Genomic DNA, 22579 nt, shown 5'->3' on the forward strand with positions numbered 1-22579 from the left:
ACCTGCTTGCATTGTCTGAATGGCGTATATCAGAATTTGTGCTCTAGAGTTCTTGCTACTGTATTAATGTTTTACCATACTATTTTTTCCTTCCTTTTTAAGAAAATATAAAAGCTTTTTCCACCACAATTGCTGACTCTAAACCTTCAGATATAAGCACCCGTTATCTGATTCAATCTAGATGACAACATTCCGACTAACAAACATTTTATAATCAGTTCTCTTAGTAAGAGTAGCATTCATCTACATTGAACAAACACCTTCAGTCTATGAAACAGAACCTGAGAACTCTGTAGAATTCTCCAGTACAGTACTTGTGTTTTTGCAGGCATTTAAAGGCAGATTCAAGTATGGCCATCTCAACCAGATGAAGACAAATAATTGTTGCAAGGAGCCTTGGGTGAGGTGACTGAGCACTATTTGGGAACAAGTTGGAATAAGGAACGTGGATCGTGATGCTAACAGCCTCCCATTTTGTTTTATAAAGAAACCTAGTGTTCTAGATGCTCTTGCGTTTGCTATAGTATAACAGTGGCTGAAGCCAAAGTGAAAGAAGACACTGATACATTCTAATGTTGTGAAGAAATGCAGTGTCACTGCAATGACACTGGGGAAGAACAAAATACACTTTTGCTGATCTAAGAAAATTGGTTTGTTTATTTTTTTATAAAAACATTAAAAATATAGTGAAGAGCACTCTGCCACACAGTTCATAGAAAGGCTGCCAACACTTTCTACAGCAGAAATATGACAGTGCCATACTCACTGTATTCAAAGTTCCTCTACCATGATGCTTCTTAGAAATTCCTGTATTACTTTACTGTGATATTAATAATACTGACATCTTCATAAGGTTTGTCAGTTTTTGGATTGACTTTCACATTTGAAATTCTCTGAACGACTTCCATTCCTTTAGTTACTCTTCCAAACACGCTGTGCTTGTTGTCCAGCCACGGCTGTATAGTCATGTTACATTGAAACCAAAAGAAAGGGTGGGGGAAGCATTAAAATCCTAAGTTACATTACTGACAAAATAGTAATGTAATGTGCCATAGATCAGTGGTCCCCAACCTCGGGCCTCCAGATGTTCTTGGACTAACAACTCCCAGAAGCCTTCACCACCACCTCTGCTGGCCAGGATTTCTGGGAGTAGAAATCCAAGATCATCTGGAGGCCCAAGGTTGGGGACCACTGCTATAGATGAACACTATACTAAATGTTTCACATTATCTTCAATATGCCCAAGGCAGGGGTCACTTCAAGGTCATTCATGCCCCTGCAGCACCAATCATTTTGCCAAATTCGAGCCCCAACCAACTGATTTAGGCTGAGTGTCATCCTTTTAAAAAGCTTGCAAGAGCAATTCTGTGAAGGGTGGACATATGTGGAAGTTACTCACCTCTAGTCCAATTTTTTAATATATAAACACAAAAACACAATTTCCAAACTGAAAGGAGAACCATAACAAAATCAAAACTATTAATTTTTGTTGGCTGTGAAGTTATTAAAAGCATTATTACTAAGTTTCCACCTTCTCCTTATAGAGAGATTGAATCTATTTCTCTTAAAGATCTGCACCCAAATTTTCAAGGTAATAGTTCTCTATACAATATAACTGGTAAACAGAGCAGCTGACACACTGTTAGATAAAAGTAAGCAAAAAGAAATGGAAGTTTGCAAAAAAAAAAGTGACAGAATTAGGGTCGCTTTACATGCTGCACCTCTGCCATTGGGCTTTTAGCCCCAAAATGTCTGTAGCAGCATATTGCTCTTTCCGCAAGCATAGCAGCATGGATGAATAGAGGTATTTTAAGACTAAAGCCATTTTTCCCATTTAAAAAAATCTGTGACAATATTACAGGATCACAGACTTAGAGCTAGAAGGTACCCCAAGACTTCTTAAAGGACAACCCCCTGCTGTTGCAAATGTATCGCCGAAGTGCCCCTTGCCGGTGGTTTACCACTTTCCAAGGCATCTACTCTACTGTCAAGTAGTTCTTATTGCCAGGAATTTCTGCTCAATACTTTAAAAAAAAAAAAAAGGAAATTTCAGTTTAAAAAAAGGAAGGAATAAGAAACAAGCTTTCTGCATCTGCTCTGACAACCTTTCTAATATTTAAAGATGGCTATCCAATCTGTCAGGCATCTCTTCTCCAAGGTAAACATCCTCTGTTCCCTTACCCATTCCTCACAAAGCTTGGTTTTCTCACTATTTACAGTCTTTATGAACACAGCACCTTTTTCCCCAACTGAAGGATGCAAGGCAGCTTACAAATAATCCTGGTTGCCTTATCCTTCTTGGTTGTTTTATCCTTCTTAAACTGTGATATCTAGAACATGACAAAGTATTCCACATACGCTCTAACCAAAACAGACTGAACCTATGCTGCTACTTATTTTATTATGTGTATTATAATTCTGTTGGTGCTTTCTAGAACTGCATTAGTGTGTGTGTGTTTTAACCACATTGCACTGTTGACTCATTTTTAGCTTGTACTAAAGCGTGTAGAACTTTTTCACTCATTCTACTGCCAAGCCAGGTGTCATCCAGTTTGTATTTATACATTTGATTTTTTCACCACCTAAATGTAGAGCTTTACATTTTCCCTGCTGAATCTCATTTCATTTTCCTGGTCCAGTTCTTTAATCTCTTCAGTCCCTAAATTCTGTCTTCTGAAATATTATGTACCCATCCCAGTTTGAGATCATCTGCAATTTGATCATCATTTCCTCAAGTATTCAATCCAAGTAATTTATATACAACAGCAGCCCCAGAACAGGAAGGCAGACTGCGTATGTGTATATTTCTCTGCTATGAGTACAGAAAGAGAAAGGAACTGTTACAAGAACAGACGTAGTCTTTTGAAATAGATTTGATGGTAAATCTTGTAACTTGGACTTTTGACTGGAGGTGTGGATGCATAATTAAATTATTCTCAACATCTATTTTTCTGCATGCAGGTGTCTGTGGAAGAACATAGGGGGCTGTTCATAGAAAGCATATTTTAAGCTGATACACATTACTTACAGTTGGTACTACTGTTATGAAGAACTGTGAGCCATTGGTGTTTGGTCCTGCATTAGCCATGCTGAGTGTGTAAGGCCTGTCATGTCGTAAAGTTGAGTGGAACTCATCTTCAAATTCCCCGCCCCAAATGCTTTCACCTCCCATTCCAGTGCCAGTAGGATCACCAGTCTGAATCATGAAGCCCTACATCAGAAATAAATGATATTTCCAACATTTACTTGACCTATTAGAGTACATCTTAGCCAATCTATCGGAAGGTAAATGGCATCTATATTCTAACAGTTGCGAGGATTATTTATTCACAGTACTGGAAAAATGAAGGAACACCTACGGATCAAGAAATAATTAAAAAGATATTGGACTGTGCCGAAATGGACAGACTAACACTGAAAATCAAAGGAAAAGAAGATACAAAATATTATCAAACATGGGACTTATTCTATCAATGGTTAGAAGGATGTTGTATAGATTAGGAGCGTAATGTGTGTAGTAATTGTTTTACAAATGATTATAAGCTATACCCTGGGGACACGATGTTAAGTATGGATGGATTTATTTAAAAATTTAAAAAATAATATAGAAATAAATATGTTACCTCCATACTGTGCACGTACAAAGCCACCCCTGCTGGCCTGGATCAAAGGCCAATTTAGTCTAAAAAACTGCCTATCATAGTGACTAACGGATTGCCTCCAGGAAGCCAGCAAGCAAGGTCTGAAAGCAAGAGCCCTATACTTTTACTAGAAGCAGTCAACTCATAGTGTGCTGTAATTGCATGAAGTATTTTCTATTGTTCTGAATCCAGCACCAAGTTCAGGTACTAAATAGAAGGAAGCTTCTATCTCCACACTATTTATAATTCTATAAATCTCTACTGTGTTGCTTTTTCAAGGTTGTTCTTCTAAAGTAAGACACTACAAATGCTTTAGCCTCTCCTTCTGGGGAAAACACTTTAGCCTCCTGAGAGCTTTGGTTGTGAGGCCAGCTGCCGTGCTGGGGAGTAATCCTCAGAAGCTAAATGGCAGCACTGGGGGAAGATTTGATTTCACCATGTCTACTTCCCATCCACCAAAAGGATAGTGCAATGGACACAACACATCAATAATTTTAGAAGACAGAAATGTCTTTGTTGGCGGCAGCTGTTGTATCCCAGTGGCTGTTGTGCTGAAGCCATTATGAGAATATTCTACACAAATGCCTTGATTATCTTCTCAAGTATTATGTATGAAGGCATTTTGAGGCAGGCAACTGAAAGATGCAGCAAACCCATTTAAGTCAACAAAATCTCAAATGTCACTGGTCAAGATCTAATGGTGTACCTCGATATCTAACACTGTACAATCAGGACTTTCTTTCCGTCCCCTCTACCAGCTGTCTGTTGCACCAAAACTGCCCCAGAAGGCTTCTCAGTCCTCTGAAGTTGTTTCTTTGGGGTGGTTAATGGTTACCCATGCTGGGGTAAAGAACAGGATCAAGTGAAAGTACACCACTGGATCCTGGGCACTGACCCACAAACAGGAAAATAATGTGTTGCAAATACCATGCCATTCTTAAGTCATCTATTACCTTGATAATGCGGTGAAAGGTGTGGCCATTGTAGTAACCATTCCTGCTGTGTACACAGAAGTTTTCCACAGTTTTGGGACACCTGCAATCAGAGGTTATCAAGGTTAGTGTAATCTTAATATAGTGCACTATATTAAGTAAAAGTTCTGAATTAGACTTAAAAACTTAAGGAGAACTTCACTGAATCAAACCCAAGATCCATACAGTCCAATAGCGGACTTTTACAGTGGCCAACAAGATGCCTGTGGAAGCCCTTAAGCATGACATGAGCACAACATCTTCCAGTTCTTTTCCTCTGCAACTAATGCACAAAGGCATAAGTGAAAGAGCATGAGAGTAGTTTTACTGCACTCAGACTACCACTGATTCTGAAGACCAGCAACCAGGATTAGAGACTACAGATCTCACTTTCCTCCTACCATTTTTAAATCCTGTTTTAAAAGCATTTAAGTTAGAATCCATCACTACATCTTGTAATACTGAATTCTGTACGTTAGAGATGTACAAGAGTTGTGGCTTTGATACTGTGCAGCAAAGCCAATCAATTTTCTATAAAATAATTATAAAAATGGGGCCAGTGCACACAAAATTGTAAATTCAAACTAGGCTTCAGATTGACACCAAACTTACTCTCAGTTTCCAACTGGAAGATGTAAATAGCAACCACCGACTCACTCTCTCCCTCAGTTATTATCCTTTTGCTCAGGGACCAGAAGCAGCTCCGTCCCCCAGGTGCTTGCTCTATTAAGTTGCCTTTTGCTTGATTTCTTATCTGCTTTTTTATCTCTCTCTCCTCTCCCTCGCTTCTGTGTCATCTCTTTCCACCTTGTGCAGCTTTGCAATCTGTAGTTTTCAGAGGAAAGGTGGCTAGAGTTCTTATTGTAAATTCTTAAGAATATTTCCCCTTGTCTTTGTTATGTTTCCCGCTCTCTTTCTTTTGTCTGCTGAGTTTTACAGGACTCCTTTTCAAATGAGAAACTGGCTCCCTGTCTGGTGGAATCTGAACTTTTGAACCTGCTAGTTAGAACTAAAATGTCAGCTAGAATAAGTACTTTTTAACTTCTTCCTGGTCAAAAGGGTTGCTTAGGATTTGTGCTTGCAAGGGGATTCTGTATATGCTTATAGAGAACCCAAAAGACTAGAAAACAAGAAGCCAACTCATTTGATGTGGGTGCTCCAGACAACACAAGAGGAATCTTTTTTTCTCCTGTTGGAATCTGTGTGTAGTGTATGTTTACTTCAACTTTCATTTTAAAAAGCCAGGAAATTCAAATCCTCAAAACATCTCTGGTTTATGACTGTGGGATATTGTGCTTCTGTATCCACAATTCAAAATGCCAGGAAATGGCATGATATTGTACAGCAATAGATGGCTAGAGAACATGTTGAAAAACAGCTCTGACAACTGTTCAGAAGTGGTCAACTCATGAAAAACAGAGTCAGCTGTTTCTGGAATTTTCCCTTGCTTGGTGTCTCTTTGGGAACAGTATTGAGCACAAGAGGGTATCCTATTTAACTGCTGACACTGGTATTAGCAAAAGCAGCATGAATGTTGACAAAGCTTAGCATCCTTTTTCCTACTGGCAGTGCAGTCCTGATATTGTAATCATGGTGCTTTTCCTAGCACTTTGAATCATGGACACAAAAGAACAATATCCCACAGTCATAAACTGGAGGGTTTTTCTGAAGAATTGAATTAACCTATATTTATTGCAAATTAACACTTTTTATTCATTAAGGAAAATGAATCAAAACGAGATGTCTTATTATGTCTTTCTTGTTCCACTGTTTGTGAGCAGGCAGATACTGTTTAAGTAGAAATCACTGAGATGGTCAAAATCTGATAGCTGCTTTTGACCATCTCACTTTGAAAACCTACATCTGCAAAGAAATGTGTGTAACAGCTGAGAATATACCCTCCTTGATCCTTAAGCATGCAGATTTCTGCAGAAAAAAATCTGCTACATCGAAAATCATACCGATGTTAGAATGGAACAGAAGACATGGGTAGACCTATCAGCTTCACATGGTTCAACTAATTTCTAGGATAATGAGTAGTTACAGAAAGTGGTTTCCCCAAAATAAAATAAATAGGAAAGTGCTCATGTACATACTCAACAGGAAAAAGCTTGACATGAATATCTCCCATGCTTGTGTGAATAATGGCACTATCAGAAACCCGTTTGGGTCCTTCTGCTTGAGTGGCTGCCATGACCTCCTCTTTAGATGGCTTCTCATTAAATACATCTCTGTCAGAATCTGCACTCTTGGTGTCTTCTGGTTCCCGCTTGGTAAACTAAAGGAAAAATGGAACACTTTTGTTTATTGTTGAGCCTCAAGAACTGGAAAGCATCCAGTGATCATATACCATTGTCTCCAAAAGATGTCCTCTCCTGATACCCTTCAGCAGTTTGTTTTGTTCTTTTGCAAAGAACTTCTGTCTTCCTGTCATCTGCAATTTTTAATGTCTTTTTCAATAATGGACAACTGTCAAATTATTTTACCCCATCCACCCCCTGCAAAAAGGTTATATTGCTTTCAGTAGACTGACTGTAGTGTCTTTTGTCTTCTAAGACTTTGTCAAAAAAAATCCCATGGAATGTATGTATTTTCTTCTTCATTTGCACAGCTGAACCTAATATTCTGGCTATGTCTTAATCAACATGGAGTTGTACTATTACGTTACTCTTCTTTCCTTTTTCTTTGAAATTATACTTCCCATTGGAAAAATGTGAATTGCCTGTAATAACCTATGGGAGAGACTTAAGCAGCAAGTTTTCCAAAACTTTCCACTAAATGTGCTGAAGTAGTAGTAGTAGTTTTAAACATAAACATTCAGTGTTAGGAATTATTATCAGGAAGGCTGAAAAGAAAAAAGAAAGACATGATGGTACCACAAACAAGCCTGTGGTGAAGCCACAATCAAAATGCTTGTTGGCTCATTACGTGTTGTAAGTTAGGAAAAGTACGTACAAAGTTTGTCAAAAAAAGAGAGACTGGTAGAAATGGAGCATTTTCTATGAGGAAAGGCTTGTTGTGGAACTTGGAGGATGAAGGAAAAGAAAGGGGAAAGTGAGCTGGTAGAAGATAGATGAGCATTATCTTTAGCTCTTCCTGGTTTAAGACACAGGACAGATAGTTTACGATCCAAGGAAGTCACTCAACTGTTTTGAGGGTGGGATAAGGAGCTAATTCAACTGGAAAGTATAAACTTACCATATAAAATCTGTTCTTTTTAAAGGCAGTAGAGATTATAGTTGGATCTGCTTGGATGTTCTGCAGAACAGGATTATCAGATGCTTTCATCTCTACAGTAACGGCAGCACGATGTTTCTTTGCTACACCCTGGAACAGAGCCAGCTGCATAACTCTGATATTCTCCTGCTTGCCTAAGATTCTAACACATCTACACACAAGAAATAAAAATCCACAATCACCATTATGAAGGTTGGAAGTCACTATTTAATCTGCTCTTCCACAATCAAGAATATGATTCTTCTGGATTATTCTGATGCATTCTGAATCCATTTCAATTACTTGGAGTAACAGTTTCTTGCAAGTCTCCACAAATGGAGGGGGAGGGACATTCCCCATGTAGCAATGTACAGTATTTAAAAGCTTTGCCACTTTTGTCAAGACAGCAGCAGATGAACTGTCAAGATCAGATTAAATTCAGAGATAGAATAAAAGTCACAGCCTTCTCCGGCAATTCATAAAAGTAACATACTAATATATGTGGAAGTCTGTTAAAACCAATGGAATATGAGGAAGTGTTAGGCATCACATTTCAGAAGTCATTTTTGAAGTATACATTCTCATCTTATGAGTTGCAGATGGCAAGATACTGTAAATGCTTTTGTGTGGTTTGGCATACTTTTAAACATGTGCAAACTCTCAAATTATGTGGGCATGTTTCTTCCAGCATCCACCAGGAATGTGTGAATTTGGGATCTCTACGTGGTTGGGCTGATCCACATTTAGAACACTACAGAGCTTGTGGGAAGCTGCTAATGACACATTAGCATTTTCAACAGCCTCTCACACCGAGGCCCATAATATTAGTCTATGGCAATGATGTCTAACTTTTTATGCTGGGGCTTAACTTTTATTATCCAGATATTGGTCTGGAGGCTAAGTGTATTTTGTTGCAAAACCAGACCCACAGAAATGGTCAGGCGCCACTGAAAAAAATAACAGTAGTAAGAGACTTCACTTTTGCAGAACAAATGCACTGAAGCACAGCCAAGACAATCTATGCAGCAAACTCATTCTCTGAGTGCCAATTGTTATGTAGCCAACATTCTGGCATTATCAAGAACAAGAGGAAGAAAGTGGCATACCTGGGGGAAACCCAAGGTTTCCAGAACTGCCTGCAAGATTAGAAGCAAGTTTGCTATCCCCAATCTAAGTGTTAGATGCCCATTTAGTTGCAGTCTTGACAACGCTGAAGTACAAACACCCATTAAGATACAGAACAACTTGGACAGAATTTCACTGCCACAAAGTAACAAACTCAAACTCCTTCAGTAATTATGTACCTTCAGTAATTTTGATAAGCTGGGAAAGTTAGATGTTCTAACTTTACCCCAAGTCATGTAACACAGTGGTTTATTTTGAACGAGCAACATGTTGGTGCATGAAGCCCATTGCTGTTCACTTTGCTCTTCCCTGCTCCAGAGAATGCCAAACAAAAACAGGGCTGGTACCAACTGTTACTCCCAAATAGAGGAGCCGTACTGAATGAAAGGAATGTGTTAATTCAAACCTAATATGTCTCTCATTTAATTCAGTGGGCTTAGCCCAAGGAAAGACGTGGTTCACCCTGTCACTCTGAAGAAGATTGCTGACTTGTCACTCCGGTGGCAAACTAGACCTGCAAGGTGTACGATTTCAGGTTTGTGAAGAAATCAAGCAAAGAAATACTTCTCAGTTCGTTTAGCAGTTGCTGTAGGGAAGGGCAAGGCAGGACTGAATAGGCTTGGATACAGCTTATTTGCCATAAGCCAAAATTCTGAAGAATCTCAGCTTATCCTTCTATGGAAATAAAGCCTAAGTCTCAGCTGCCTTCTCTTATGTATGCATCCCCATGCATCTTGATTTTTTAAACCATATTAATAAGTAAATAAACATTCCTCTTTCATTTGGAAACAGTCAGCTCCTTCAAGTCCAATAAGCCAAACGACATAGATCAATTAATATCAATTTAATACAGCCATAGCTATTGGACTATATCCCATCTGCAAGCCCCTCATATATGTCCCCAATTAGCTACAAAGGGCAGAAAGGCTAAAAGAGTGGGGAGAAAATGCACACTGTGTAAGTGAATTCTGCTTACACAATGCTGAATTTAACCCACAGTACCAGTAGTAACATGAAGTGATACCTACCGGTTTGTTTCCACATTGATGACTTTAATTCCCAGCATTGTCCCATACAGTACAAAGTGACCGGTTTCATCAAAAATGATATTAATCAACCTTACAGCATCTACTTTTTCCAACTCGCGCTCCACAGCCATACGGCGTCCAAATTCCATGTCAGGTAGCTGTTGCCTCATCTGTTGCAGCTCAGTAAACATCTATAAAAGCAAGAAAACTTCCTGAGAGTGCAGATTGACTCAGGTACATTATACCCATCAAACATAATGGGCAAAATCATATTGTGTAAAGTTATGCTGGTGTAAACCAGATCAGATGCTGGAAATAACTAATTAAATTAACTAAATCACCAGTGTCAGTCCAGATGGGATTTTTGACTATTAAATTCTCCCCACTCTATCCCGAGGCTCCCGAAAGCTTCTTAAGGGTAAAAGATAGCACAAGGGAGCCCCAGTATCTGAATGGGGGGGGGGGAGAGTTACAAAACTTTCAGTTAGTTTAAATTAATTATTTCCAGAACCACTAGCATAATTTTATTCAACAGGCGTTTGCCTATGATCTAAATATAAAGCACATTTATGGAAATAAACATTATGGGTTCAATTAAGTACAGTTTACATATAGTAGTACCTCGGTTCACATAATGTAATTTTCGGTTTACGAACAGAAATCCATTGAAAATAATGCCTCAGTTTATGATTTTTTTCCACAGTATGAAGCAAGTTTCCCCAGGATGCATTGTGCCTGGAGGTTTACAGTGCTGCCTCTGTTCCTACGGATTTTTCACATTATGTAATGTCCTGGAAAATGCATTAAATTTGTAAACCAAGGTACACCTGTACTTGAGTTTAGGATTATCGTAGTTATAAGAGAACTACTTGTGCTTAAAATATTTCATTCGTTTTAGAGCAAATAAACTGAAACACATAGAATTCTTACTTTATTATCTACTATCAACATCTGACAGTACTACATATTTACTATGGTTAACTGAGTAACCTGGTTAACTGATTTGTTTTCAGGCAATTTAAACACCTTTCTCTTATAAAGCAAAATAAACCAATTCTTTCCAGAGATATTTAAGGAGATGCTGGAGGGCCTTTTAAGGGCACAGTTATGTCCTGCACTGAACTAGGCCTCCAAGGTCAATTCCAACTCTAGCCAGAATTTCATTACTTACACCCACAAGCATAACACTCGTGGCACGACTTTTAGCAGTAAATTGTGAGAAGTTAAGAAGCTGGCATAGCCATTTCCTATCACATAACCATCATCTGACACAGCGTGTGACAAGAAATGGCTGTATAGTGGTGCCTCAACTTACGAACGTCCCGACATACGACCATTTTGAGTTGCGACCAGCTCCGGTCGCAAAATTTTGCTTTGACTTGCGCCCGGAGCTTCGAGTTACAAACAAAAGAGGCAGTGGAAAAAGGCAGGGAATTCAAATTAGAGGGCTAACCATTGGTCGGCAAAGAGTTTTTGTAGCTCTTTTGCCTGAACAGCTAGTGTGCGCGTGTTTGCAGACAGGCTTCGGACTCTCTGGTGCCACTTTCTGCTTCTGGGTGAGTACATTTACAGGGTTTTGCATGGTGGGTTTGGGGGCGGCTATGTTTCTGTGCTGTGATTTGGTTTTTTGTTTGTTTTTTTGGTGTTTTTTCCTAGCCCCATCGCATTCTGATGGAGCTGGCTGTGGGGTGTGTGTTGTTTTTGATTCCCCCCCCAGCCCCACCACGTTCTGATGGAGCTCGCTGTGTGTGTGTGTGTGGGGGGTATTTTTGATTTTTTCCTCCCAGCCCCATCGCCTTCCGATGGGGCTTGGAGTGGTTTTGTGTGTGTGTGTGTGTGTGTGTGCGATTATTTTTTTCCGCTGGTACGGATTAATGAGGTTTCAATGCATTCCTATGGGAAATGGTGCTTCGACCTACAACCATTGCGGGTTATGCCCATCTTCCGGAACGGATTATGGCAATAAATCGAGGCATCACTGTACTAATTTATTTTCTTGTGGCAATTTGTCACTGAAAGTTAGGCCACTGAGTTTATGCCCTCAGAAATATACAAACAAGATCCAGCCATGGATTTCACAAATTAATATTTACAAATTAATTTCTCTTCTTGATTGTTGAGTTAAATGGGACACCCAATTTTAACAGAATCTTAATTGCATACAACTAGCCCACATACTTTAAAGGTGGATAATTAAAAAAAAAATTAATGACTAAAATACAAATTGATTAACATAATAATTAATGTCAAAATAGCTGCAATTTAAAGCTGAAAAAGAGAAATTACCCCCTACCAAGAAGTTTTTATGTTCTATTTACAAAGAAAATCTTGTCTTTTAAAAAAGACTATGCTGCCAAGCAAATGAATATGGGAGGAGGAGACTTACACTCAAGGATTCATCAAAGACTCTCATAAGTTTCCCTGTTAAAAATCTGAAAATTCGGACTTTTCTGTCAGATCCAATAGTACCCATTTTTTTGCCATCAGGGGAGAAACATATGCTGGTTGGGTATGCTTTGCCCTTGGCAAATTCATACAGATCAGTGTCTGTTTTATATTCCCAGTTTACATTTTTAGGAAATTTGTATTCATGTGGAGGTCCCGTCCAGTATTCAATCATTCCAGATTTGTCGGATGATACTATTACTTTATAGACAGCGTTCAGTCGTATCTGAGTAAGCGGGAATGTATGGAGTTTGTCAAAAACATGAAGTGGCTGGTTATTTCCTCGTCCGTCATATATGAATATTTTCCCAGTACTCTTTTCAGATGCTGCAACTGAAGATATCGCATCACCTGGGCAGTATATCCATTCACACTGGCCTGGATAGTACCTAAAATAAAACAGAATACCCAGTGCATTTTAGGATTATAAGTGAAAGTCCTTGTTTAAATACTCCAAAAAGATTTTTACAAGTACAGTGGTGCTTCGCACAACGAGTGCCTCACACAACGATGAATTCACACAACGATGCCTTTTTCTGTTAAATTTGCTGCCTCACACAGCGATGTTTCCTATGGGGGATTTTCACACAACGATCTCCCTTTTTGCTCCTGTAAAAGTGTCTTACAATGTTTGGACACTGTTTTAAATGATTGCAATGGTTAGTCCATCTCCTGAAACCTATGCAAACTGATTTTGGTGTTGTTCTGACACTTCGTTAATTTATGATGATTTTTTGTTTTTTCCATTGGAAACCATTAGACAGACCATCCAATGGTTTCCTATGGAGAAAAAACAAAAAATCATCATAAATTAACGAAGTGTCAGAACAACACCAAAATCAGTTTGCATAGGTTTCAGGAGGTGGACTAACCATTGCAATCATTTAAAACAGCGTCCAAACATTGTAAGACACTTTTACAGGAGCGAAAAAGGACTTCGCAAAGGCATTGAAATGTATTGAGTCGGCTTCAATACATTCCAATATAGGAAACATTGTTTCACTCAACGATGTTTCCTATGGGGATTTTCACTGAACGATGGCAATCCGTTCCAATTGGAACAGATTAACCAGTTTTCAATGCATTCCTATGTGAAATGGTGTTTCACAGAACGATGTTTCACACAACGTTGATTTTTTTGGAACCAATTAACATCGTTGTGTGAGGCACCACTGTACTAACAGTAATCCAAATTTACAGAAAGAGACTGTAAAATCACAGCTGAAATATTGGTTGTGAAATACAAGGGTGGAGAACCTTAGGCCTTTCAAACGTTGCTGTTGTATAACTCCCATCAGCCCTGACTACATAGGCAAGAGGTATTTTGAAATGGAAATCAAATGCAATGTGGTGAGCCATATGTGTACAACGCCTGCAGAGAAAGGCCTACTTTTCTAAGAAGTCTTATCACAAGGAATCAGAGTAAGAAATAAAAGCAATTTTGAAATAAGGAGCAATTTGTGCTTCTATCTGCTGAATATAAATGGCTCCTTCCCCTACCTTTGCTATGAAGGATATCAGCGTGACATCTTCAGCTTCCCTCAGCTGGGTCACCACTTTACTAATCAGGGACTCCTATCTTCCTCTTCACATATCTAATCTAAGCTCTATGCTTTCTTTATCTTATTTTATATGTCCCATCTAGAGATGGGGGTATTCATATATGAATATCCCCGCACAGGTGGAAATAATGAAGGCCGGACTGTCCACTCACAATTTCACCACTGCTGCCAGCTCTGCGGTGGCTTCCTATTGCGCTGTTCTCCGCAATGGATTAGCCACTCTCCAACCTAGCAGAGAGGATTGTCATCCCGCCTCCTGCCAGGACTGGGTAATCGATTGTGGACAATGGCGCGATAGGAAGGCACCGTGGAGCTGGCCCTATAGGGCCAGACCCTCGTTATTTCCACCTGTGTGTGGATATTTATATTTGTATACAAATGCCCTCATCTCTAGTCCCATCCTACACATTCACTCATGCTTATATTCTCCCCCACCCACTGACCTGTGTTGGCAAAAGCAGCCAATGACAACAAATGCAGTAAGACCTAAGAGAAATGGCTTTATGTGGGGCTGCCTTTGGAAAGTGCCTTTGGAGACTTCAGCAGATCTAAACTGCTGCAGCCAGATGCTTAACTGGTGCTATTTACAGAAAACCAGTGTAAGGTAGCTAAGGTGGGGGAGATATGTTGGTATTTTCTAACCCCATTCAGTAACCTAGCCACTGTGTTCTGGACCTGCTGCAGTCTCCGTAGCAGTCCCAGGGGCAGCCCCACGTAGAGAGCATTGCAGTAGTCTAATCTCAAGACTACCAATGCATGGACCAGCATGGTGAGAGACCCAGTGTCCCAAGGGAGGGACGCAGTTGGGCAATCTGCTTTAGGTGGAAGTAGGTGGATTGGACCACAGACGCTACCTGGGATTTCATTGATAGCACTGGATCCAAAAGTATGCTCAGGTTGCGCACCTCATCCTTCATGGAAAGAACAGCATCCCTGAAGGAAAAGGAGGCACCCAGACCACAAACACTAGGGGCCCCCATCTTGTCCGGGTTCAGCCTCAGTCTGTTTTCCCTCATCCATCTCAGGCAGTGCTCAGGGGATGAGACAGCATCCACTGCAGAAGTGTGGAAGGACAGAGAGAGAGCTGAGTGTCATCCACATATTGGTGACACAAAGCTCCAAAATTCCTGATGACTTCTCCCAGCAGCCTTATAGAGATATTAAACAGCACTGTGGAGATGACTGACCCCCACACGACTCCACAATTGAGAGTCCACGGTGCGGGCAGCATGTTCCCAAGCTGTACTCTCTGAGGAAGGTCCTCCAGGAAGGACTGGAGCCAGGCCAAGGACTGACCACTGATCCCCGGCCCCGAGAGCCTCCCCAGGAGGATACTGTGGTCGACGGTATCAAAGGCCGCCTGTAGGTCAAGGAGGACTAACACGGATGTTTTGCCTTTGTCGGCCTCCCTCAGAAGGTCATCTTGCAGGGCGACCCATGCCTTCTCCGTGCCATGAGGAGGCCTGAACCCAGACTGGAACGGATCAAGGGCACTGGTTTCCTCAAGGAAAGCCTGAAGCTGATCAGTCACCATTCTCTCCACTAGCTTGCCAATGAAGGGGATGATGCCAACTGGGTGGTAGTTGTTAATATCATCAGCTGCAAGGCTGGGTTTTTTCCGAATCTCCTTAATGAGTGTCTCCTTGAGGGCAAGAGGAACTTTGCCATCAAGGAGAGATGCATTAATAATGGCCTCTGCCCACTCATTTAAGAGCCAGGCCAGGCAAGAGTCTAGTGAGGAGGAGGTGGCTCTAAAGCGATCAAGCACCCTGTCAACTTCAGCTGACGTCATGGGCTGAAATTGTGTTAAACCTGTGCCTAGAATTCTAATTAATCTAATCTGCTGAAAAGGTCAATTCATCCAGCATAGTTTTCTCTACCTAGCACATTGGCAAAATCATCACAAAACACTTTGGCAATCCACCAGGAGTATTATAAAATGTGAAAGGACTTACCCAAGTTTCAGCATATTGATCATATCAAAATTCACCACATCAAAAACCTTCATTGCTTTGTCATCCCCAACAGAGCAGAACAATGCCCCTTCTGAACTTGCTGCAATGCTCTCAATAACACCTATTGTGATCAAACCAAACCAAAGGATATACTCTACTTCCAGAAAACAGATGCTATTGGTTTAAGAAAACGTATGAATACAAACACTTGAAATACGTCAACATCACACACCAAAACTGCAGGTAAAGATATTGAAGTCTGCAAGCCTACAGACACTTATGTGGGAGTAAGCTTCACTGAACTCACTGGGTTTTGAGTAGAAAAATATAGGAGTGTGCCGAGGAATGAAAAGGTCACAAAACACAGGGCGGACGGGTACTGCTTTTTTTGAAGTCACTTTAATTCTCTTCAAGGCTTCTAGTACAGTTTCCTAAAGCCCATTTCTCAAGGATGTTGCAAACAAGAAACTTCAGAAATCTAGTACACATTGCAGAAGCTCCCTATGCAGTTGGTTGCACTTTTCTCTAAGACTGCTATTTCAGTTGCTTTGTCCCCTTTTATCCTGATTATTATTAATAAACACTCCAATAAAAATCCAGACTTTTATGAAGGATCAAATTAATTAAGTGTAGAGTTAAGTAATGGTGGAGATTTTTTAAAAATGGTACATATTACATTTCACTTCCAATGAGAAAGCTATAAATTTTACTTTCATGGCTGTTAGATGTTGCTGACATTAACAAACAGAAAAGTCAAATATCAAAATATCTAGTTGCACATGACAAAGTTTACTTTATGATGGCCAGAATCATATTGCTTATTTAGAATCTGCATATGTCTTGGCATCAAATTGTTGCTTATTAACACAACCAGCGCTTCATTAAATGAGTGGCAATTTGCCACCAAAATTTGCAGAAGCATCCATTTCCAATAGGATTCTGGCTGTTTTTAAGTCTTTATAGTTTAGTCATCTGAAAAACCCCACAGGAGATGCTGAAAAACACATTTCAATTTTTCAGAATGAATATTGCAATCACTTACCTAAATGGCTACGGAAGTGTTTAACAAATTCAATCCCTTCTTCCACTTTTTTCCAAAATTTGACGTGTCCATCATGGCTGGCTGTTATTACAAAATCTGTCCTGCTGCAAGTGCACAAGAAATAACATGGGCCCTGATCTTAAGACACCAGTGTTTTCAAAGGTGCTATGATGCACTACTTTAGTTGTGCCATACTAATCTAATTCAACATACGTTCTGTACGTCATTCAAGACATGAAAATGAACACTTAAGAAGCATGCTGAGTTTCCTAAGAAAGTGTATATGAACAGAGCAAGACAAGCAGAAAAAGAGTGGAAGTAGTGGCTCTCATGAGGGCAATAAAGTCTATTATTTGAAGTGGAAAGCTGCTATTTCTGATGCAACTGAATTCATATTCCATGATGCAAAGCCCTCTTGGTACAATGTATGCAGGGATGCAACCAGGCATAGATATAAGAAGATCTACATGTTTCTCAACAAGCCATCTCTTTTCAATACTAACTCTAATATTTGTGGTTTATCTGAAGAACCCACACATTTTTGTTGGCCTTGGTAGTTCAGCAATATTTGTGGTCATCATCCTTATGTCTATTCCCAAATAAGAAGGGACGGTGTAAGACTGTGATGCTTCTAGAGCTCATTGCCTTCTCATTTGTTTTCAAGACCCTGCAAATGTCTCCAAAGCGTAGCTTGTGGGTCATATGTGGTCTTGGCAGGGATAGTTCTACAGCAGTGAACTTCCCAGAACCCCTCAGTTATAAAAAGCCTTTAAAAAAAAATAAAAATATGGGCTGTTTTGGCCAAAAACCTGCCTTGATCTCCCAAAAATTCCTCCTTCATAAAATAAACAATGAAACAATCAAACACCCAACTGGAAGAATCCATCTGGGCCCTTCCTGTTTCATATTTTCTTTTAAATAACTGCTGGGTTTGGCAATCCCATGCCTAGTACCTACGGAGGAGGGCGGGCTATGGGGCTCGAACTTGGACACAAAGCCATCAGAGATTGCACACCCTGGCATTATAGTCACTATTTCCATCTCTTCTACTGAGACTTAAGTTCTGGCATGGGGTGGAATGATCCCCACAACTAATCAATACTTCTAAGGTTCTCCAAGCAACCTCAAAAGTACTGTATATCGTGTTTCAGATAAGTCACAGCACATTTCAGACAAGTTCCTCCTGAACCTGGAGCTAGAAAGTGGGATGGAGAAATCCACCTTGCAGTTGTGTTGTACTTACTGCACATGTTCTACAAAGGGAATAATATTATGAAATACATACCAATCCAGCGTTAAAGTGGTAACAATAAATAATTAAATACAAACTTACTTTGTACATACAACGTGTGTGATGACATCTCTGTGCATATAACTACGTTCATACATGGAAGCACTGGGAAGATTATCCAGGTAGACATGTTCAAACTCAAGAACTATAAATAAATTACAAAAATTATAGTGTTTAATAAAAAATAATATTCCCTTAGAAAATTATACAAGGGACTACATTCTTGAGATTTTAGCAGAATCAGTACAAATAACACTTACATGCCTCAATACTGTGATAGATAACATATTTAACAAATTTTCACCCTTCAGATCCAGTATGGGCCACATGACCCACTCCTGCCAAAATCAGGCACCCACTTCCAACATTAAAAACAACAACTACTAGTCTTGCAAACTGAAGAAGGTGTACATGGCTGTCCAACTTGATTTAAAGAGAATAATCTTGCTTCCTATTGTGATGAGATGGGTTTTTGAGTTAAAGTCTTGTAAGGAATATGGGGTTTGTAACTGAGAAATGAGCAAGAGAGGTTCCATCTTGTTTCTTTGTATAAAGTATCTTTGCTATGCTGACAAGTTGTTTTCTAGGCGAGCAGAGAGAATGTTATTCTGATAGCCTGAGAAAAGGACTCGGTGTGATTACATGGGAATTGTTGTGACTCTTTGCGAAACCACAGTAAACCCAAATAACATCTGGTGTGTATGGGAAAGAAGTCATGTGGTGTAACAGGACTGTTTGCCTAGTAACGAACTCTGATTGGATGACATCGTGGGAAGGTGCGATAAGCCCTTGCCAGTTACTCTTGAAAAAGGAACTTTTTGCCTATGGACATTGTCATTCAAGACCGACTCTTCATTCATTCGTGACACATGGGACTAACCTTTACTATACTGGATTACCCTTGGACTTATGGGCTTTTTCCTAAGGACTATGCACGTACTATTTCCTATGGACTGTTACCTATGGAATATCCTTTATGAACTTCTTTTCTTGAAATGCTTCATATGGACTATACTCTTGGACTTTTCTAAGGACAATGGGACTTTTACTGAATTTTTCTTTTTAGTACAGGATTCTTGTTCTACAGCAGTGGTGTCGAACTGTGGCCCTCCAGATGTTCTTGGCCTTCAACTCCCAGAAATCCTGGCCAGCAGAGGTGGTGGTGAAGGCTTCTGGGAGTTGAAGTCCAAGAACATCTGGAGGGCCACAGTTCGACACCACTGTTCTACAGCATCACTGAGGACTATAGCCTTTTTATAACCTACTTGGATTATTTTGTTTTTACTAATGAATTACTGGACTGGAACTGTTTTTATTCTTTTTAATCGCTTTTTGTATTTTTGTAAGGTTTTTGAACACTTTTCTATTTTTCATGTTTTCTTTGCCTCACTACATCTTTGTAACTAACCAGCACAATGCTAGTTTATTTGCTTTGGTTTAATTTGGCTTTGATACTTAGAAACATGCTTATTCTTTAATAAAATAAAGATTATAAAACTCAATTGGTTTTCTGAACAGTACACTTGTCATAGGGTCATCTGAGAGTACTGCCTCAGCCTAGCATACTTTAGGAGTCCTGTCAGTGGTGCAAGTTAAGTCTAAGGACTACAAAGCCCACTTGACCTTTTCATAGTAATATCTGAGAGTACAAGGGTGTTTTTATGTGGGCAGACTTGTAAGAGGGAGTGTTGTAGCATGGCTAGCTGAGCTTGGACTCACTCAGCCCATTTTAGCATGTGCAAACTCCTGATTGCTCTCTGTCCAGGCTTACACGTGTGTTTTTGAACCCGTGTTTGCTGACACCTATTATGCAATGTTTCCTGTTCTAACAAAATACAATAAAATGAACTGATGAGATATCTTTAGAGGCTGCAAAATCATGTGGGGTATATGCAGTGCACAACTGTTACCCATCCTAATGCAGATGAATCACAACCAATAGGTTCAACCACAACCATGGACAGATGAACCACAACCAATAGGTATTACTGGCAACTCTGTTAGGCTGCCACGAAATTTTGGCTACATTTGCTGACATAATTATTTATTTATTTATTTATTTGATTATATACCACCCTATTAATGCAGTGCATTATTTTGGATGGTTAACAATCAATAAAATCAAACAATCAAAAGCAAAAGCAGTTAAAATTATTCTGTTATCAATGCAGTGAGTAATCTGCTTTACTGTCCAGTATTTTCTCTGCATCCCACCACTGCATGTGCCATAGCTGCAAATTTTGGCACTGTAGTGGGGATTCATGTTTAGTCTTGTCCCATTTGCACAGTGATGCCATTTCTGGAAAGGAAACCTTGACTGAAGGCATTAAGCTCCACAAGCAAGATGTCTCTTAGAGTGGCTCCAGCATCCAGTCACAGTGATACAGGCCAGAGCATCTACAGTACTATGAAACGCTTTGATACCACTGTCATAGGCCTTCCATACCATGGTGTAAATCAACTGCTAATCCCCATATACACTAGATCTGCAGAATCAGGTGCTCAATGAGAGCTCCCACTAATCCAAAGGTTGTGGTGATATAATCAGCAGCAGATTGTTACTGGTTAAAGGTCATTTCAGGGTATACATGACTTGTACACAGTATGACAAACTCACATGCACCCCAAAGTCACCAAAGGAAGACTTTAATCACTACAGCAAGATTACAGTGAATAAATCTATTCTAGTTGGGAGTGCCAACTGGATTTAGGCCCAATTTAACTTGTGAATTTAACACCAATTTAATCATTTGGCAGGGAATTCACTTAAATGACACACAATTGAAGAAAATGAGCAAATGAGTTAAACTGCGGGAAGCATAATTAAATAAATTAAATAAATGTGCATGGATATATGGAACAAAATGTGTGAGCTTGGACTCAATGGAAGTGAATCTTTTATCATGGGTTCATATATATATATGCCATTAAATTAGTTGGAGTATCTGGCTGCACAACCACAGATAGGGAATGCTATTCCCCCTGCAACTCAAAAGAAAAGCTAGCCTGTTCAGCCTTGGGCAAGCTGCATGGTCCTAGTACATGACTAGGGAAGAAGGTAGCAGTGGTGGTGGTGATGTCCATCAAGTTGTCTCTGATCCACAGCCACTCTATGAATGAATGACCTCCAAAACATCCTATCACTAATAGCCCCACCAGTTCTTACAAAGTTCCTTCTGGTAAGCCTGTTTAAGGCATTGTCAGTGAACCTTTTTAAAAAAAAAAGTAGGTGGGGCCAAACATTCTCTTTCAAGATAAAAGCAAGACTGGTCTTTTCAAGTTATATAAAGTATTTTTAATCTGTTGGCATTTAGGGTAGCCTATTTCTGAATTGGGGGAAAACATATTTAAAAATCGTAACTTGAAAGCCCTTTGCCTAAAATCCCCCAAATTTAGCACAGAGCAAGATCAGACCATGGTGCTGATCTGAAGCCCATTTTAAAAGTTTTATTTTTGTTTGGGATCCCCCTATTTTTAGAACTGCTTTGTAGAATGTTGGTTTGCTCTGCCAGTAGAGGATCACTTCCACATTCTCATGCAGCAACAATTTTGCTCCTTTCATTTAATTACTAGCCTGACTCAAAATGGCATCTGCTCAGAAATACATCCTACTTGTTTGAGGGGAACTTTCCTGAAGGTAAAAATGTCCAAACAGAACGTCCAAACCTGGTTCAGCTTATCATCATCATTATATGCCCTCCAAAGTAAAGCGAGGAAAGTCAACAACATCCATGAAACAAGGAACCCTGGGAGAAGCCATCAAAACCAGGAACTCACACAAGAGTCACCCACACATGTATCCATAGCAGCCACTAAACAACAGGGCTGGCAAGAACAGAATTTAACTTATAAGCACCATCGGACTACATCCTTGCAGCACGACGAGCATTTTCTTGGGAGTAAACTCCACGGAACCCAGTGGGTTCCCAAGGAAACTTCCACCTGACCACAGTGATTCCTTATTGCTCCTCCTTTACCTTTTCGCTTTTTCACCTGCACAGCCTCCCCAGGTAAAGGCCCCACCCAACGCTCCTGCTCGTCTTCTCCCTCCTTCTCCCCTTCTTCCACAGCCCCGGCATCTCCTTGCCCCTCTTCGCCTTCATCTTCTTCTCGGTGCCGTCGCTTCCGCGGCGAGTCCAAAGCCGCCATATTGCCATTACGTCAAATCACAGCGACGCCGAGTCTCCCGCGGCGCAAGCTTACTGAAGCACAGATAGGCGCTCTCTCTCCCCCAATCCTCCTTCCCGGAGCTCCCGCCGTCAACCAATCAGAGCTCCGCCCGCGCAGGTTTGAAGACGAGAGG

General features: G+C 40.1%; 1 protein-coding gene across 2 annotated transcripts; it reads right to left on the reverse strand.

Annotated features, from left to right (window-relative positions):
- Positions 1 to 639: 639 nt before the first annotated feature.
- Positions 640 to 22465, reverse strand: PPWD1 (peptidylprolyl isomerase domain and WD repeat containing 1). 2 transcript variants are annotated; one of them, XM_020783680.3, is made up of 11 exons: positions 22254 to 22460; positions 18319 to 18421; positions 16986 to 17089; positions 15944 to 16064; positions 12368 to 12815; positions 9982 to 10172; positions 7811 to 8000; positions 6709 to 6890; positions 4595 to 4676; positions 3029 to 3211; positions 640 to 956 (listed from the first exon to the last, which is right to left on the reverse strand). In XM_020783680.3, exons 1-11 carry the CDS (start codon positions 22423 to 22425, stop codon positions 813 to 815), a joined length of 1920 nt encoding a protein of 639 aa, XP_020639339.1. In that variant the 5' UTR covers positions 22426 to 22460; the 3' UTR covers positions 640 to 812. The 2 variants fall into 2 exon arrangements, 1 of the variants encoding a protein (XP_020639339.1); XR_012084518.2 differs by lacking the exon at positions 640 to 956 and adding an exon at positions 5225 to 5437 and having other exon boundaries at positions 3069 to 3211; positions 22254 to 22465.
- Between the last annotated feature and the right edge of the window lie 114 nt (positions 22466 to 22579).

The sequence above is a fragment of the Pogona vitticeps genome, chromosome 2 (genome assembly GCF_051106095.1).
Source record: "Pogona vitticeps strain Pit_001003342236 chromosome 2, PviZW2.1, whole genome shotgun sequence".
NCBI classification, from domain to species: domain Eukaryota; kingdom Metazoa; phylum Chordata; class Lepidosauria; order Squamata; family Agamidae; genus Pogona; species Pogona vitticeps.

Bases quoted from the DNA above. Each gene is read 5' to 3' on its own strand.
- PPWD1 (XM_020783680.3), bottom strand. From the start codon at position 22,425: ATGGCGGCTTTGGACTCGCCGCGGAAGCGACGGCACCGAGAAGAAGAT. The intron at 12,816-15,943 runs GTAAGTCCTTTC...GTTTTATTTTAG, and splicing joins ATCAATATGCTGAAACTTGG to GTACTATCCAGGCCAGTGTG. The intron at 4,677-6,708 runs GTATGTACATGA...CTCTGATTGCAG, and splicing joins GTCAAGCTTTTTCCTGTTGA to GTGTCCCAAAACTGTGGAAA.